The 18,972-nt window shown below is 48.3% G+C and overlaps 1 protein-coding gene across 2 annotated transcripts in view; it reads left to right on the top strand.

Moving 5' to 3' along the window:
• The window catches only part of LOC123351565 (sodium- and chloride-dependent GABA transporter 1-like), a 34,928-nt gene extending 16,812 nt beyond the window's left edge, over window positions 1-18,116 (top strand). The window contains exons 7-15 of one of the 2 annotated variants that reach the window (XM_044991008.1): window positions 76-179; window positions 825-949; window positions 2,297-2,409; window positions 11,070-11,201; window positions 12,081-12,183; window positions 12,961-13,061; window positions 14,392-14,559; window positions 16,157-16,221; window positions 17,987-18,066. In XM_044991008.1, coding sequence (XP_044846943.1) covers window positions 76-179; window positions 825-949; window positions 2,297-2,409; window positions 11,070-11,201; window positions 12,081-12,183; window positions 12,961-13,061; window positions 14,392-14,559; window positions 16,157-16,221; window positions 17,987-18,002 — 927 coding nt within the window. In that variant the 3' untranslated portion in view covers window positions 18,003-18,066. Of the gene's footprint in view, window positions 1-75; window positions 180-824; window positions 950-2,296; window positions 2,410-11,069; window positions 11,202-12,080; window positions 12,184-12,960; window positions 13,062-14,391; window positions 14,560-16,156; window positions 16,222-17,986 lie in introns of both variants that reach the window. The other variant, XM_044991000.1, reaches the window with a different exon arrangement.
• The last annotated feature ends 856 nt before the right edge of the window (window positions 18,117-18,972 follow it).

The raw sequence follows: 18,972 nt of genomic DNA, 5'->3' as shown, positions 1-18,972 counted from the left end.
TGGACAGATTGGATTATGCAGAATGTTCTGACAGTGCTACGGAATACTGAGTCATGGCTTGTTCTTCCTTTGCAGGTCTGGATGGATGCAGCCACACAGATCTTTTTCTCCTATGGACTGGGGTTGGGATCTCTGATTGCCCTGGGAAGCTATAACTCCTTCCATAACAATGTATACAAGTCAGTATTCTTCAAATACCTCTACAATCAGAAAGACACACAGAGGCAAACTGTGAACCCCTGTGTGACATTGGCAAGCGTTTAGCCACAGGGGTATTCCCATTGCAGTCACCGAGACTACTCCTGTGAGTAACCACTCACCAGTGTAAGGGGTTCACAATCTGGCCCATAGTACCTGATGCTGTACGGTCTCTAATTCACCAGCATGCAACCCAGGCCTCACCACTGAGCCTCATATCTGAATGTCTTCTGGCCGCAGGATATCACCAAGTTACCCACCCCACCTCTGACCTTCACCTCTCACTGTCACCTGTCCACAGCATGGTAACATGCCTCCTCATGTAACCCACACACCTTCTGGGTGTGGTGTTCAGTCCCATCTAGTGGCACCGAGATCGCTTAGAGAAAGAGATAAAATGATTCTGCTCTACAGCCTTAGCTAACAGCCAGTTGGCTTTTAGCTCATGCGGTAGAGGCTCCAGAGGTCCCAGGTGCGGTTCCGTCCCCCGACGACCGGGGTCTGTCGGTGTTACACTCAGGCCTCATTTTCACCCTCACCTCATCTGCTAACTCCGAACCTGTTCTGATTCGCTGACTGGACTAGAAATGCAGAAGGTTTTCTCACATCTGTGTTTGCTTTTCCAGAGACTCAATAATCGTCTGCTGTATAAATTCCACCACCAGCATATTTGCAGGATTTGTCATTTTCTCCATTGTTGGCTTCATGGGTCATATCACCAAGAAGTCAGTTGCTGAGCTGGCATCTTCAGGTAAGCAGACATTGCATGTGTAGTGTTCAGACTAGCAGTGTGATCCAGTGGGTGGGGCACTGGCATGGGGGTCAGGAAAGCTGGGTTTTATTTCCAGCTCTGCTACTGTCCTATTATGTCACCTTGGACAAGTCAGTTCACCTCTCTAGCCTCTTTTTCTCCCCCTGCCCTAACAACACTGCAAACTCATACCCTTTGTAATGCCATTGAAGCTCAATGGAGTTACAGTGGTGTAAATGAGACGAGAATAAGGCCAGTTTTAGAGGAGAATTTTTATATATTGTGCACAACTAATTCTATTAAACTTACGAGACCGGAGCCCCCACTGCCTTCAATGCAGCAATGCCAGTTTTCACAACTGAAGATCTGGCCCATGAAGTGAGTGAAAATGACCCCAAAAAATAAAACAGGTTCCAAATGTTCAGAATGTGATCATAGTGAATAGCATTTTGTCAGTCAGCGTGGTGTTCTCACGGAGACTTCCCGACTGGGGCACAAGTGTGTAATTCAATTTCCTGAGATGGTACAGACTTGTAGGACTGGATGGCTCAGGAGATTGGGAATGAGCCAAGCTGAACAGATGTGAGGAGTGGCCTGGGTCCCAGAGGAATTTGGGAAGCCTATTCCTGATAGACTCAGGTGCTCTTTCCACTCAGGTTCCCAACACAGGAAATTCTGAGGTTTGTTGTTGTTCTACGCCTGGATTGTCTATTGCTCAGGATTGCTGCACTTAAGGAGGCGCTTTATGGGCGTAGCCCTTTGTTAGAGTTTTCCCATGGAGTAGCTAAGCTCTGATCCGATCAGTATTCTCACAAGAGCTGGCTGAAACTCAAGGTTTCCTTTTTGTGGGAAATTCTGACATTTTTGTTCTGAATTCCATTTTCAACTTTATCAAAGAGGGTCTTTTTTTTTCAGTTTTTCCCCCCAAACAAAATTTTATTGCAATCAACATGTTCCCCCAAAAAGTTTCAATTTTGACTAAATGGCATTTTGGGACTGAAAAAAATCCTCTTGTAAAATGTTTGACCAACCTTAATTCTCAGTAACACAGTATACGCATTACCAGAAAATGTTTGATCTCCCAGTCTGTTCCTGCATCACTGATTATGGTAACAAAATGGCATTATTGTTTAAATGAGGGAAAAGATGAATGGATTCTCAAGTCCCTCACCTCTCCTTTGTGCAGCACAGGGCAAGGGGGCAGATTTTCGTGGAGCCCATAATAAAATATTGGCAAGTTTTTGCTGTTGCCATCTCTCGGTTTAATAATCGTACTGAACTCCGACATGCCTCATTGTTAAAGCGCTTTTGAAACATGAACTTTTCAATATATTTTCATTCTGGTAGGTCCAGGACTGGCTTTCCTCGCCTACCCACAGGTTGTCACGCAGCTGCCCATGTCCCCTCTCTGGTCGATTCTCTTCTTCTCCATGTTAATGATGTTAGGCCTTGACACCCAGGTGAGACAACACACCGGGGAAAGTGGGGTAAGAAGCAAAGTTGTGGTTAGATGAGAACCACCCCGGATGACAGTTGTCTATCCTCCTCTGTCAGTCCTGTACAGTGTTCCATCTAATTTTTTCCATCCACGTGCAGAATGAATTTTGTTATGTGCACTGCCTGGGGCCTCCAGTCAGCAGGGCCGGCTCCAGCACCAGCGGAAGAAGCACGTGCTTGGGGCAGCACATGCTAAGGGGCGGATTTCAGTCCATTCTTGGGGCGGCACAGTCCGTGCGGCTTCTTCTTTTTTTTTTTGTTTGTTTGTTTTTTTTTCCTTTGGCAGTCCAAGCGGCCTTTTATATGTGACGTAATAGCCATAGAGCAGGTGCTTCCTATGGCGATGGAAGGGGTTTTTCTGTTGCTGTAGTTAATCCACCGCCCCGAGCAGCAGTAGTTAGGCTGATGAAAGAATTCTTCTGTCAACCTTGTCCTGTCTACATTGGAGGTTAAGTCGGTTTAGCTATGGTGCTCAGAGGTGTTCCTGGTCATGAAATGGCTTCCTTGGCTTAGAAAGCAGCTACCTTGTCAAAAAGACTAGATTAGATAGGGGAGGGGTGGGAATCCAGCTCTCTCTCTCCCCAGACAGATTTCCATTCGGAGCCAAAGGCCCTGCTGACAGATACCCTATTGTTTGAGCAGGGGAAATTTGCTCAGTGTTGATGGCCCTTGACTGCTCTGTCACATCTTCCTTCCTTCCTCCCTCCCTCCCTCCCTCCCCTCACCCCTACAAAATGGATGATCTGATCTACAATTACAAACTGGTTGTAGCATTCATAAAACTACATGAAATTCATAAATGGACACAGACATATTCCCCAAACTGTCACACCTAATGCCCAATCAAATCTAATCAACCCAGCTGGAGTTTCACATGCTGAACGTAGAGAGCTAGGCTTTCGCTCTGAACTCTTCCAGAATTTGGGGGTGTTTCACCTCAGCCCCATCGCTAGTAAAAAGAGACAACCCTAGTGGCAGTGAAAGTGTTCTGTTTCTCAAGCGCCCTGGGTAAAAGCGGCTGGCAATGTCACGGAGGGAGCAGGCACAGCATCTGGCTGGTGCTCTGGCTAGTACTGGCAGCGAGGCTCCAGAGGAGCTACAGCCAGACCTCTTTCCTGCCAGAGGAACGCGAGTTGTGGCTCTGGAAGAATATCCTGTGAGGACACTGGAGGGGGCAATATCAGGAAGTACCAGAAGATCCCAACCCACACAGCAAAATAGAAAGGACTGAATGGTATTTATGTATTTTGCCCATGATAGCTTGCATAATTTTTGATAATGTGAGCGTCAAAATAGCCAGGTAGCCAACCAATTAATCCTGTAAAAGCTCTCTTTTGGTTGGGGTCTGCGGAGGGCTTGTGTACTCCTCAGCCCATAGAGAGCACACTGAGCAGGGGTGGGAATGCAGCATTAGGCAGGCTCAGGTGCCTGAAAAAAACATTTCTAGGTAAACAGCAGAGCTGGGTGGATACCTCAAATCTATGAATGTTCACCTGGATAAAGACTTGAACCCCCTCCTGCTTTGTTTTTCATTGTTATTGGCATTAAAGTAGCATCTAGAGAACTCAACTAAGATCAGGCCCTCCTTGTGCGAGGCAGGTACAAATAGATAATAGGAGACAGTCCCTGCTCTGAAGATCTTACGATCCAAATAGACAAAACAGAAAAAAGGTGTGAGGGGAAATAGAGGCACAGGGAGGTGAAGTGTTGCCCAGGGTCAGCCAGCAGGTGAGTGGCAGAGCTGGGAATAAATGCCAGGTCTCCTCAGCCTTGGGCCAGTTTCCCGTCCACTGGCTCATGCTGCCTCTCTGGTGCCCCTTATTTGTCTGTGGTCTGCAAGTATTCATTTCTGCTGAATGAGTTTGCTGGCAGGAATGTTCACGTACAAGGGAAATTTTAAGCAAATACTAGAGAATATTTATAAAAGGCGAATTTGGCAATAGTAATTGTGAGTATTCACCTGGGAGACCTGATTCCAAGAGATTCCACTCAGAGTCAGAGAACACGGGCACCAGGATTTCTTTGTACTGCAGTAGCTCCTGGCCTGTTGTACTGGGTGTAGTACAGACACAGGCAAGTTATTGCCTTTGATAAAGTAAGCTATCAGCTATTCTCGAGTGACACGTCCAAATCACCAGACACTGGCTGATTCCTGGAAAGGCTTACAGAAGCAGTGGGTTTGGAAGGGGAAGATGGTAGTGCCCTTCCCAGTTAATTCCGGGAGAGCATTCTGTGCATATGGGGCAGTGCAGGAGAAAACCCACACCTTATAGGAAACCTTGTGCCATGGCCTGGTCTAGTCCCACTCTCTGGAGGGACACCAGCCTGTTGTGATGGGATCTGACTGCTGAATCCTACATGCTTCCTAGCCCCTGGGTCCAGGTAGTGACATAATAGCCATAGAGCAGGTGCTTCCTACGGTGATGGAAGGGGTTTTTCTGTTGCTGTAGGTAATCCACCTCCCCGAGCAGCAGTAGCTAGGTTGATGAAAGAATTCTTCTGTCAACCTTGTTGCGTCTATATCGGGGGTTAGGTTGGCTTAGCTATGGTGCTCAGAGGTGTGGATTTTTCACACCCCTGAGCACTGTAGCTATGCTGATCAAAATTTTAAGTGTAGTCCAAGACTTAGACAAGTTCCCTGTAGAGCCCACCTGGTGGTGGGAGCTCTGGTTTCTAGTTAACCCTTTCAGGGCAATGTGTCAGTAAAACAAGGAAAACACAGGCTTAGCAAAGGGATTTCTTAAACATAAACACACACCACTTACTCTTAAAAAGCACAAGAGAGTTTTATTTGTGAGTCCTGGGCAGGGGCGGTTCTAGATATTTTGCTGCTCCAAGCACGGCAGGCAGGCTGCCTTCGGCAGTTTGCCTGCGGAAGTCCCCGGTCCTGCGGATTCGGCGGCATGCCTGCAGGAGGTCCACCGAAGCCGCGGGACCAGCGGACCCTCAGCAGGCATGCCGCCAAAGGCAACCTGCCTGCTGCCCTCACGGCGACCGGCAGATCGTCCCCAGTGGCTTGCCGCCCCAGTCGTGGCGTGCTGGTGCCTGGAGCTGCCCCTGGTCCTGGGTTTGGTTCAAGACCTTAGGGGAGGTAAAGTCCTTCCTTCCTCCACTCACTCCAGCTTGTCTTCTGTTCCTGGCGATGAAATGGCTTCCTTGGCTTCAAAAGCAGCTACCCTGTCAAAAAGACTAGATTAGATGGGGGAGGGGTGGGAATCCAGCTCTCCCTCTCCCTAGACAGATTTCCATTCAGAGCCAAAGGCCCTGCTGACAGAAACCCTATTGTTTGAGCAGGGGAAATTTGCTCAGTGTTGTTGGCCCTTGATTGCTCTGTCACATCTTCCTTCCTCCCTCCCTCCCCTCACCCCTACATAGCCTCTCCACCTCAAAATGGATGATCTGATCTACAATTACAAACTGGTTGCAATTACATATAGCATTCATAAAACCACATGAAATTCATAAATGGATGTGGACATATCCCCCTGTCATAACTATAAAGGGAAGGGAACAGCCCTCCTGTGTACAATACTATAAAATCCCTCATGGCCAGAGACACCAAAATCCTTTTACCTGTAAAGGGTTAAGAAGCTCAGGAAACCTGGCTGACACCTGACGCAAACTACCAATAAGGGGACAAGATACTTTCAAATCTTGGTGGGGGGAAGGCTTTTGTTTGTACTTTTTGTTTTGGGGGTGGTTCGCTCTTGGGACTAAGAGGGACAGGACATCAATCCATGCTCTCCAAATCTTTCTGAACAAGTCTCTCATATTTCAAACTTGTAAGTAACAGCCAGGCAAGGCATGTTAGGTTTAACTTTGTTTTCTCAACTTGTAAATGTTCTTTTTTTTGCTGAGAGTATTTTACCTCTGTTTGCTGTAACTGAGAACCTAAGGCTAGAGGGGGTTCCTCTGGGCTCTATGAATCGGATTACCCTGTAAAGTTATTTTCCATCCTGATTTTACAAAGATGATTTTTACCTTTCTTTCTTTCTTTCTTTCTTTCTTTCTTTCTTTCTTTCTTTCTTTCTTTCTTTCAAAGCCTTCTTTTTAAGAACCTGATTGATTTTTTCCCTGTTTTTTTAGATCCAAGGGAATTGGATCTGGACTCACCAGGGAATTGGTGGAGGAGTCTCTCAAGGCTACCCAGGGAGGGGAAGGTTTTAGGAGGGGAGACAGAGTTTTCCAGAGAACTCAGAAATTTGAATGGTGGCAGCGAGACCAGATCTAAGCTGGTAGTTAAGCTTAGAGGTGTTCATGCAGATCCCCACATCTGTACCCTAAAGTTCAGAGTGGGGAAGGAGCCTTGACAACCCGAACTGTCACACCTAATGTCCAATCAAATCTAATCAACCCAGCTGGATTTTCACATGCTGAATGCTCCCACCGAACAGCTCAGACCGGGACTTATTGCAGATATTATTTGGCAAACAATCTCAAATAATGAGTAAATGTTCCCAAAGTAGCTAAGTTCACTGGAAGAACTATTCTCTGTGGATCATTCACTCGGCTCTCGTAAATAGTTCGATACAGGACAATAAGTCGCCTAAGCACTGTGTGGAATTATTGATGCCTTTGCTTCTCAAATATCACCTGAAAGTCTTAGAGTCCCGTATGACTGTCAGTCTCACAGGGCATGGAGCTCTTAGGGAGCTGTCAGTGCCTGGGGGAGGGGGTGCACGAGGCATCAAAAGCAAAACAAGCATTTAGAAAAACAGATAAATAGATGTTGAGGGTTTCTATCTGCTGTAACAAAGTTCCTCCTCTACCTTGGTGGGTCCTGCGCTTATTGGCGGATTTGCTCACCTCAGTGATCTTCCCCTCTGGTGGAACCCACAGTCTGGGTCAACTCCTCCTGTGTCTGATCAGGAGTTGGGAGGTTTGGGGGAACCCAGGCCCGCCCTTTACTCCAGATTCCAGCCCAGGGCCCTGTGGATTGCAGCTGTCTATAGAGCCTCCTGTAACAGCTGCATGACATCTACAACTCCCTGGGCTACTTCCCCATGGCCTCCTCCAAACACCTTCTTTAGCCTCACCACAGGACCTTCCTCCTGGTGTCTGATAATGCTTGTACTCCTCATCCTCCAGCAGCTCACCCTCACCCTCTCAGCTCCTCACACACACACCCCTCACTGACTAACTGGGAGGCTTTTAACTAGTTCCAGCCAGTCCTTGATTGGCTTCAGGTGTCCGAGTCAATGTAGCTATCTCCACTGCCTTCTAGAAAGATCTTAATTGGCCCCAGGTGCCTTGATTAACCTGGAGCAACTGCCATTTGGTTACCACAGTACCAGGGATTTGTTTAGCCTGAGGCTAACATACCTGTTCCTCACTACTTTACTGTAGCCGTCTGGCCTTGCCCCATCACACTGCGTACTGGAGATTTCCTCATTCAGTGTATGATTTACACATAGAGCGTGGAACCCACGATGCCGGCTTCTGCATGCAAAAAATATGCCTACATTTGCTCATGCAGTAACAACTGTGCATGCAAATAGTTAGGTAGGTGCCTGGCTAGTCATTAGTACACACAGGCTCCTTATTTGCATGTGTTGCAATAACTGAGCACACAAATGCAAGCGTGCAATTGCACAAGTACTTCAGGCTGCCATTTTTGACAGTTCTCAGTTCCCACATGTTCTCAGAAAGCCTTGGTTGTGCACAGGAACATATTCTACAGGATGGTCAGCAGCCCAGTCCATGACTGCTTAGTCCAGGCCAGGGGTAGCAAGGTGGTAAGGCTCTAGGGTGACCAGATGTCCTGATTTTATAGGGACAATGCCAATTTTGGGGTCTTTTTCTTATATAGGCTCCTATTACTCCCCCCAACCGCTGTCCCGATTTTTCACATTTGCTGTCTAGTCACCCTATAAGGCTCTGGTGTAAAACCACACCCTTAACAGGTGCTAGAACCCTTCAGAAGGCTGCTGAAGTTCTGCTGGCTCATTGTAGCAGATGCAGCTCGTTATTGCACCTGGGCTAGAAGGGAGATGGGAGTGGTTCCCTGGAGAGAGGGCAGAGTTGGTCCTGGAGGGACACCCAAGCTTGGGAAGGAAGCTAAGACTGAGGTTTATGTTTGTTTATGAGCTACCAATAAAACCAACCCCCCTGAAGGTGTGTGTGTGGGTCTTTGGTCAGTAAGGTGTTGCTGTGCTCAGTGTTTCACACCTAACTGATTTAGGAGCCTAAATCTCATTTTCCAAAGGGGTTTAGGCACTTAGAACCCTAAATCCTATCGACTCTTAAGGGGGATTTAGACTCCGAAATCAGCTAGGCATTGCAATGCTAAGCGGTGCAACACCTAAATACCTTTAAAAAATGGTGCCTCAGGGCCCATTTCAGTGAAGCACTTAGGCACGTTTAACTTTCAACATGCGCTTAAGTCCATCCTGGTTCAACAAAGCCCTTAAGCATGTGCTTAAAGTGAAGTATGTGTTTAAGCACTTTGCTGAACTGGGGCCTAACTCCGGATCTGTGTGCTCTGGGGAGGACAGAGTCGGGACTCAGCCTGGTCACACCTGGGCTTAAGGAGAATCGCTTTTCATGACACTAGGCAGCACAGGTTGCTGGAGAGTCAAGGGGAATAACAGGGTCTGTCTGTCCAGTAGCATCAGTAAAGAATCCTTTGTGTATTTACTACCACTAAATCCTGTCTCTTTGCGCCATGAGGGACATCACAAATTCTTATTCACAGCCGCAGTGGCATACATTGATACGCCCAGACACATGCACCCGTTTTCACTCGTGGGTTTAGTTCTCATGCATCTAGACCCTCTTGCATAATATACTAACGATTCCTTTTAACTACCAGTTTCCAGGTCAGACGTTTGCTCCACCAGGCGAGTTAGTTGCGCCTTGTGATTCCAAGCCCGCGTCTGTCCCATGTGATGCCATCTCTTACAGCTTATTCATGAGCATTTCTTGCTGATGGAATCAGAGTCCTGCAGAGCAGAAACACCCACCCACAAGCCTGTCTGCTGCACAGCTGTTTTTCTGATCCCGGCAAGAGGGGGGAGTATCAGGAATGGAAATAAGAAACAGGAAATAACAGGATCACCAACTCAGGTTTGGGGTGGGGGCGGGGCAGATGTCTATAATAGAAAAGTGACAGGAACAATGAAGAGACATGACAATATACTGAGGAAAGGGAAACATTTCAGAAAACACACCAAAGCCACTGTAAAGAGAAAGAAGGAAGGGAGTACACAGAGTAATAACAATTATTATTTATTATTTGTATTATGCTAGCGCCTGGGAGCCTCAATCACGGACCTCAGACTCCCATTGTGCTAGGTGCTGCAAAAACACAAAACAAAAGACTCTCCCTGCCTCAAAGATCTTATACTCTGGGCATACAGCAAGAGATAGCAGATGGAAACAGCCAGCCCGATGGGAGGGGAGGGGTAAGGACAAGGAAACAATGGGACACTATTGGCCAGCACGATAGGCAGTGGACTCAGCACACCAGCAGCCTAAGCAATATCAAAGAGGAAACACCACAATGGCCTACTCTTCAGAGGTACGGAGCACTTGCAACTCCAACTGACGTCAGTGGGAACTGCAGGAGCTCAGCATGGCTATAAATCAGGCCACTTTTATTTAGGTGCCTAAATGTTCTATTTGGGTGTCTAACTTTAGGAATCCAGGTTTGAAACCTTTTGCCTTAATGACTTCTCCAAGGTCACGTAGCACATGAGTGTCAGGATTAGACCTTGGGGCCTCCAAGCCCCTAGCCAGGTGCACAAGCTGCTAGACCATGCTTCTGCTCTGGAATTTAGATCCACTATGTGTCAGTAATCATCATGAAACAAGATACCATGTTACGTGGATTGCACTAGGAGAATCGCACAATTTGGCCACCTCTTCCTATGTGTTCCATGTGGTCTAGTTAGGACATGGAGAGGTGTGTATCCCTTCGGTATTTACTGCTTCAGCCTTCCTCTCCCCCTCCACTACTCCTCACACAACTCCCCTAGGACTTCCCCAGGCACATCTGCTCCAGTGACTTCCTGTGCCCACTTCCCTCTCCTCCCATACACCACTCTTAATCTGAAGTGACTTCCAGTTCCCTTGCCATTTACCCTCTTGCCCACAGCTTTCCACACCCATATCTTCCCCCTCTTGATGATCTCCAATACCCAGGCCAGTCTCTATTTCCCCTACCTTCTCCCCGTGACTTGGCATATTCAGTCCTCCCTCTCAGCCACCCGCCCCTTCACTTCCACACCAGCCCCTTTCCTTCTCCACAACACCAATCATCATCCAGCTACCTGTGGTAACTCCTGCAGTCAAGTGGAAGGAACGGATTTACACACACACACACACACACACACCAGGCTTCAGCGTGGTGGCCCTTCAGCATCGTGACTACATGCTGGAGCTCTTACAGGAAATGAGGTGTAGGTGAGGTCATCCACCGCCTCCAGGCAGCAGGGAAGTAGTGGTCGGTTGGACACAGAGATAGAAGAAGTGACACAAGTCCAGGCTGAAAGGTGGTGCGTTCTCCAGAGGGGAGGGAGGTGGCACCACGCCGGGGGAGTGGGGGAAGGAGAAGGAGGAGTGTTTCAAGGGAGTGCAGAAGGTGGTGATGAATTTATGTATGTGTGTGTCTTTCCTCCTGCAGTTCTGCATCGTGGAGGGGTTTGTCACAGCCCTGATAGATGAGTATCCCTATCTCCTCAGGGCCAGGAAGAAGCTCTTCATTGCTATGGTCTGTCTTATCTCCTACATTGTCGGATTCTCCAACATCACCCAGGTACCTCTCCCTGTGCTCACTCCAGTGCCTGTTCCTGGTGCTCTTCCATCCACCTCCTTGTATAACAGTAGGAGAGGACGCCTGGGGGGAACGGCCATTGTCCATGAAAGGCACTAGGGCCACTGCTGGTCTCGGCTTTGCCCAGCACAGTCATCTGTCCAGCAAGCTGCAGTCTCCACATTAAATCTCAGTAAGTTACCATCATCCTTGTGGTCAGTCTAGCTGGGACTCCTGTCGCTTCCAGGATGGGCCTATGCCCTGGAGGGTGACACATTCTCTGTGCAGAAGATTGAGATAAACCAAAAGACAGCAGGTCTGGTGGGGCTCTGAGGCAGTGACACTAAGGCCCAGGATCCATGTTTACATGCCCTAGTGAGTGACCCAATGCAGAGATCCTTATATTGGGTGTATGGCAGTGAGGCCCAGGCTCTGTGTGCAGACTTTGGCACCCAGCTCAGTGACATGGAGGCCAGGGTTTGGGTTTCTCACTTTGTGACTTCATGCTGGATGAGTCACAGAAGATGGAACGTCTGCAGAGACATCTGAAGTGCAGCAGGAGGGACAGAATGGATTCATTTTACAAAGCGGCTTCTCCTCACACTAGAGGGGGAAGGCAGCCACTGGAGAGTCCTGCTTCTCTCCCCACCCTCAGCCAGGCCTCAACACTCACTCCTTGACCACATTCCAGAGTACGTCTGTTAACATGGCAGGAATTAGATTATAACAAAATGATGCATCTTTCTTGGCTTCTGTGGGCCAAGGAAATTAACACACAAAGGCAAAATGATTAGATGAAAGTATTGATGATATTAATCCTCAGCTTCCCACCCAGGCTGTACTCCATAACCAGGCCCCCTCCCCTTGCCTTTGTCTCCTCAGGGTGGCATTTATGTCTTCAAGCTGTTTGATTATTATTCAGCCAGCGGCATGTGTCTTCTCTTCCTCGTCTTCTTTGAGACCATCTCAATTTCCTGGTGTTATGGTAAATGCAACTCACCTTGTTCCTTTGCTGCTTATCTATAGGCACAGAAGGTGCCATTTTCAAAAGCCCTCAATACTAGCCATTGAAGTCGGTGGGAGATTGACAATTGACTGTAGTGTTGGGCCAAAGCTGAAAGCTTTTGAAAAACCCCGGGGAGACACTCATCTTGCTTCCTCGGACAGCCACTCAGCTGAGCACACATTTGCAGAGATTCCCATACAAATGGAAATATGCACAAGCCTCTAGATTTGGATTTCTCGAGGGTATGATATGAATATAGAATTTGTTAGGCCAAATCTGACTGCTGAGCCATCTGCCCTGGTATCCTGGCAGTGTCCGATGCCTGATGCTTCAGAGGGAGACCAGAGTCCCCCCCTTCAGTAACTTGCCCATCCAATTGTGCAGTGCTAAGGTATCGGGGAATTCCTTCTTGACCCCTCCAAGGTCAATCTATGACCTAGTCTAGCTTATGATCTAGACCTTTCCTAGTTGATTACTATCACTGTGTTAGCTTGGGAAGCTGTAGATGTTTTAGTGGTCATAAAATTATCCAGGTACCTGTTAAGATCCCAGTTCAGAGTTTGTATCAATGGCGTCTACGTTTTATCTGGGGAGTGAGCGTTACACTTCTCCACGCTCACCTTAAATGTCTGCTCTCCTCTCTGATCTCACATCTGATCTCCTCCTTCTCCTGTTGTGTGTTGGGTCACTGGAGAGAGGTGATGAGAATGGTGCTGAGATATCATTGCTGCTGTTAACACACATTTCTCACTGTAGGTGTGAACAGATTTTACAGGAACATTGAAGAGATGATTGGCTACCAACCTTGCAGCTGGTGGAAGCTCTGCTGGGCCTTCTTCACTCCCCTCGTTTGCGTGGTGAGAACAAAGCAATTCTCTTCGGGGAGGTTCATCTAGAAGGGTCACCTCACTGGGATCATTCTGTGGGTGGGCGAAACACTAAAATTTTAATCTAGGTAACTCCGATCCAAATCCAGATCTGGCATTAAACTCAAGTTGGTCCTAAGAAAAGTCAAAGCAACTGGCAGGAAAAGAAATATGCAGAGCCTATTTTGTTCTCCCACCTGAATCCCTGCAACTGACTCTCAGAAGAGAGGGGGTAGCTTGGCCTAGAACATGCAGTTAGTAATAGGTTGCTCCTGTGTTTGATATTTCAGAAGCTGAACTGGTGATTTATGACTTTAAAAATCATTATTGGCTGTGGACAGGGCCGGCTCCAGACCCCAGCGTGCCAAGCACGTGCTTGGGGCGGCATGCCGCGGGGGGCGCTCTGCCTGTCACCGGTAGGGCGGCAGACGGCTCCAGCGGACCTCCCGCAGGCATGCCTGCGGAGGGTCCGCTGGTCCCACGGCTCCGGTGGAGCATCCGCAGGCATGCCTGCGGGAGGTCCACCGGAACCGCGGGACCAGCGGACCCTCCACAGGCACGTCTGCAGGAGGTCCACTGGAGCCGCAGGACCAGCGACCTCCAGAGCGCCCCACCGCGGTGTGCCGCCCTGCTTGGGACGGCAAAATTGCTAGAGCCGCCCCTCGCTGTGGAGAAAACTTTCAGCCACTCTAGCTCCAGCCTCAGCCACTCCCAAGCCTCTCCCAGCAGGAGGTGCTCTCAGATATAATAGAATTGGCACTGATGATCTCTCAGCTCCTCCGCCCACCCTCCAACCCTTCCTCTCCCAGCAGGAGGTGCTATTGGGATTGCCGCAGGAATGCTGGGTGTGGGGCGTTCCTAGCTCCTGAGAATCAGCTAAGAGGACGCTGTTTAGGAAATGGTTTGGGAGTGTGGTGTGCAGCAGAAGGTGAAGTAGGGAGGGGTGTAAGTACCCTGGCTGGGGCAGGGGAGTTTAGGGGCACTGACCATGGGGAGAACATTACCATGCATTCTCAGCTGTGGGGGGAGCTGTGGGGGGAGCTGTTGGGGGGAGCTGTTGGGGGGGAGCTGTTGGGACTGGTCTGGGAGCCCTGGCTCTTGGGGCAGCTCTTGGGAATGGTGCGGGAGCCCTGGCTTGGTGGGGAGCTGGTGGGAATGGTGATGGAGACCTGGCTGTGGGAGAGGGAGGGCTGTTGGGAATGGTGCATGATTATTGACTATAACTCATAGTGAGAATTTAGGGAACTCTCAAAAGGACAAAGTCAGTGAATATTTCTGCTTGTGCTATACTGTGCTGTGACTGCTGATCCTGTTTCTTCAGGGTGTTTTCTTGTTCAGTGTGGTTGAAATGACCCCTCTGACTCTGGGGAAATATGTCTATCCCCCATGGGGGCAGGGCATCGGCTGGCTCATGGCTCTGTCTTCCATGGTGCTGATTCCGGGCTATATGCTGTACTGCTTCTTCACCTCCGAGGGGACCATCAGGCAGGTAAAAGCAACTTTCCAACTTCTGCCTCTGCTCAATTATCTGTCCAGAGGGAATTTCCCACCAGCAACCCACTATAAACTTCATGCAGCCCCTGTGTCATGGCATTGATTCCTGTGGTCTTTGTAAGCCAAGACTTCCCAGATACTCCCTCCTTATCCCCCAATACCCTCTGCGCTCTTCTGATCTGCTTCTTATGCTTTCTACTACCTCCTGCATGACACATTCCATGTAAGCCAATAGAAAGCCCTTCCTCACTGAGGCAAATGAATGCCTTAGGGGATTGGGGTAAGGAGATAAGTGCCTTTACCTCTTGGCTACCATCCCGCCCAGGTCAGTAATTACCAAAAATTGTTACCATCTCATTCCTGTTTGGTGTCTTATGTGAAACAAGTCAAGGGACTCTTGGTCCCATTCCTAGCAGACTGCTGTCCACATCAGCATATTACTGTTACATAGAGAGATGTTTGAAAATCTTCCACCAGCAGGGCCGGCTCCAGACTCCAGCGCGCCAAGCGCGCGCTTGGGGCGGCATTTTGCCAGCAGGGTGGCAGGCGGCTCCGGCGGACTTCCGCAGTTATGCCTGCGGGAGGTCCAGCGGAGTCGCGGGACCAGCGGACCTCCCGCAGGCATGACTGCGGAGGGTCCGTTGGTCCCGCTTCTCCGGTGGACCTCCCGCAGGCATGACTGCGGAGGGTCTGCTGGTCCCACAGCTCGGGTAGACCTCCCACAGGCATGACTGTGGAAGCTCCACAGGCACGTCTTCAAGAGGTCCCCCGGAGCCACGGGACCGGCGACCGGCAGCGCGCCCTCTGCGGCGTGCCGCCCTGCTTGGGGCGGCCAGATTCCTAGAGCCTCCGCTGTCCACCAGAATGTTTTCCCATTGGAAAATGCTGTTCTGTCAGAACTTTCCAAGGGGACATGTTGATTCTGACAAAACTTTGTTTTGAAAAAAGAAATTGAAATTATGCGTTTTGTGAAGGTCAGAACATTTTGTCTGGACCATTTCAGAAATGGAACATTTTGATTTTTTCATTTTGACTTTTCATTTTGAAATTTATTTTATATTATAATTTTTTTTCTTTGTTTTTTTTTGTTTTTTTTTTTAAAGTCAAAATCAAAAGGAAATGGTTTTTGACTGTCCTGGAACGAAACCTTTTCATACGTCTTGTTTCATGGGAAATGTCTAAATTCTTTTTTGTTCTGATTTGGAATGAAAGCAAATGTTGGAAAAGATGGAAATTCCAGTTCCTGCCCAGTTCTAGCATGAAGCCTGAACTAGCTCAGAGCCAGGGTCTATTGATGAGGGAGGTTTGCACTGGAACTGGCTGTCTCATGGATAAAAAGGCCTGTCAGTCTCCAATCTTTCACCAGGATTCAATTCACTTTAAAAATGAAAGAAGGACAGAGAGAGGCCCCAGCATTGCACCAGTATAGACCATAATGTCATAATGTCATTTTCTTTTGGGCCAGAAGAAGAGATTCAGTCAAAGGCAGTCACAGGGCATTACCCTTCTCTCTACTGATAGCAATAGGCTGCAAATCGTGTTGAGAATTAAAGCGAACAATCCCCACTCAGACCCATCTCTGATCCTTACAGGTGATCCTTGCTCAGAGCTCCATAGGATGGTATGAACACTCACCACCCCTCCCCGCCACTCACTGGTAATGTGCCATGGGGGGAAATCCCTTCTTGTCTCCTAATTGGGGCATCAGTTCCTTCCTGTGTTTGGTTCCAATTCTATTCCCATTGAAGCTGGGGACAGTATTCTCCTGACTTCACTGGGAGCAGGAGCAGGCTGGGAGGGCCAGATTGTGATGTCCTGACTCACAGAGTAGCATCGAAATACTCAGGTAGTTCCGCTGACTTCAGCAGGGCAACTTGTACTATACCAATTATTAAGGATATCGCAATCTGCCCCAAGTGAGCTGAATCCTTGTAGTTGTGCCCCTGAATCCATCTGTAATCTGAGATCCCACCTGGTGCCCACGTGATTATCCATGTTTCCACTGAATCCCTGTCTTGCAGGCCCATGGAGTGTGGTTATATTCTGTTACTCCAGGAGCTCTCTGAGCATCTGGTGCATACTGACAATGTCAGTCAATGGGAATTAGAAATAATAGTGTGATTGTCTTCTATTTACCTTCCCCTCCCTTTGCTCACTCTATCAGACTCGATATCCCCGAGTGCACTGACCGTTCTGCCAGTTCAGTGGAATGTCACTTTTTTTGGAGGCAGCCAACACACACACCCAGACCCTCGGCCTCCAGGATCCATTGCACTAGCATGTGGCGGTAGGGATATAGAGTGTGTGTGTGTGTGTGTGTGTCTGTGTGTCTGTGTGAGAGAGAAAGAGAGAGAGGATTCGCTTGTAACAGAGCTGAGACTGGAGGGAAATTAGATGTCAGCGCAGAATAAAGGGGTTTTGACAGAGAGGAAAGATTATAAACCATTTTAATCCCACTGAGCATGAATGTAAGAAAAAAGCACATGAATGGCAGGAGAGCCTCACTAAACAGTTCAGGGGCTTCACCCAGCAAGAAACACTTCAGATATGTCTGAGTACGGGGACTCTTCCCTCTCCTGAAGGGGCTCTTCTCCAGCTCAGTGATGTCCATTCACTTCAGGCCCCCTTACCCTCTGCCTCATGTTCCATAATTTAAAACACCACTTTCCCTCCTGGAATTTAGCCTCCATGTCCATTCAACCCTAGGCTTCAACCCATACTACTCAGACAGTGAGTGCCCCCCTGCCTGAGGGACTGTACCCTCCCACATTCCATCTCCCTGGCTATCTTCCAGACACGGCTCTACCAATGGACCTCAGTTTTATTTAGACTTTGATCCTGTCAGGTTAATATAAATGGGAACTCATGCTGGCATAAAGGGCCATGCAGGATCAGAGCCATAAACTGTAAATTCCTTGGCGTTCTGTAACCATTGGATACCATTTTTAATGAGAACTTCATGAAAAATTGAATAGAAAATGAGAAGTGGGTCCATTTTGAATCCTGTGAAATGGGAAGAACCTTGACATTTTTGGTCATTGAAAAACATTTTTTGACTAGCTTTAGCATCTAGGTGCTGCTACAACTGTGCGGTAACTACTGGCTTACTTTGTAATGGTGATTTCTGTCATTCAGAAGAGAGAACTGTGTATACTAGAGGAGCAAAGGGGAAGTGATTACATTGCCAGATGGAGGTGTGCGGTATCTGGAGCAATTGTCCTAATCACCTTCAGTGTTCACTATCCCCTTGATAGCCCTCTTGCTGTAACTAGGGATGTCTCTAGTTATGAAAGAAGGGTTATGACCTTCAGCTTCAGCCACATGCCACATGCCACGTGTGGAGGTGGTGGTGGTGAACGGGTCTCCTCATTTTCCCCTGGTTACCTGTGTCCTTCCTGTAATCTTTCTTTGTTCCTGCACAGCGTTTTCAGCAGATGACTCAGCCCACGCAAGAGGTGAATGTTCAGAACAATAGACTAAAAGCAAAGACCTCACTGAAGGGGAGAGTCTCCAATGCTGCTGTCTAGGCAGAGGGCATAACCTCTTCATCCTGCTCTGTAGCTGCTCCTGCCACTGCCCTTTGACCTCCTCTGACGCTGCCTGTGTGTCCCCAACTCCACTGTTGGTTTCAGTCATCGTGGGAAGGATCTAACAGAGGAGTCCTTTCATGGCACTGCCCCCTAGCCCAGCTGATCGAGGCTCTGTTTTAAACTCCATAAGGACAAGGTGCAGTGACTGTCTTCGTAATTTATGATCCCAATCCATACCGCCAGAAAGGAATGTCCCAGGCCCTAGTTTCCTGCTGACCAGAGGTGGTATTTTCTATAGTACAATAACTTCTCCTTTTTCGTTGTGTTCTTCAACCCCTCTTCTATACTAAAGTCCACCACGCACCTTCTAATGAACCGCAAGGCTGTCACAGCATAAAACCAGCTGTATTTTGGCTATGGATTCAAATTCCAGATGATTATCAATTAATACAGCATAAAGCACCTTTAATGAATAAATACTGCTAAGTGCTGTACAATGGATGCACCAACCAGGAATACAGAATATTAGTGGCTACTGGATACCCCTCAGCAATCTGGACAGGCGTGAGGGGTGCTGTGCTGTTGGAGCTGCTGTCCTTCAGCCATGAACACAGCGTTATTATTATTATTATTATTATTAGCAGTCATTTATACAGAGCCATAGATATAAGATACCCTTGTACTGGTGGAGTAGACATCCTTTATAATGTGGACATGCTCCATCCCAACACATCCTGGCATGGTGTTACGTGGTGTCCTATGATGCTGTATGTGCCATATCCTCTATCTACTCCCTAAAATGCCATCATGATATCAAGGGGGTTGTTAGCGGGCTTATTCCTTCACCCTCTTTCTTCCCTGGTCCTTCTCGCATTAAC

The sequence above is a fragment of the Mauremys mutica genome, chromosome 1, assembly GCF_020497125.1.
Source record: "Mauremys mutica isolate MM-2020 ecotype Southern chromosome 1, ASM2049712v1, whole genome shotgun sequence".
Lineage (NCBI taxonomy): Eukaryota > Metazoa > Chordata > Testudines > Geoemydidae > Mauremys > Mauremys mutica.
Note: the sequence above shows the minus strand (reverse complement) of the source record. Positions and strands in the feature narration are given on the sequence as shown.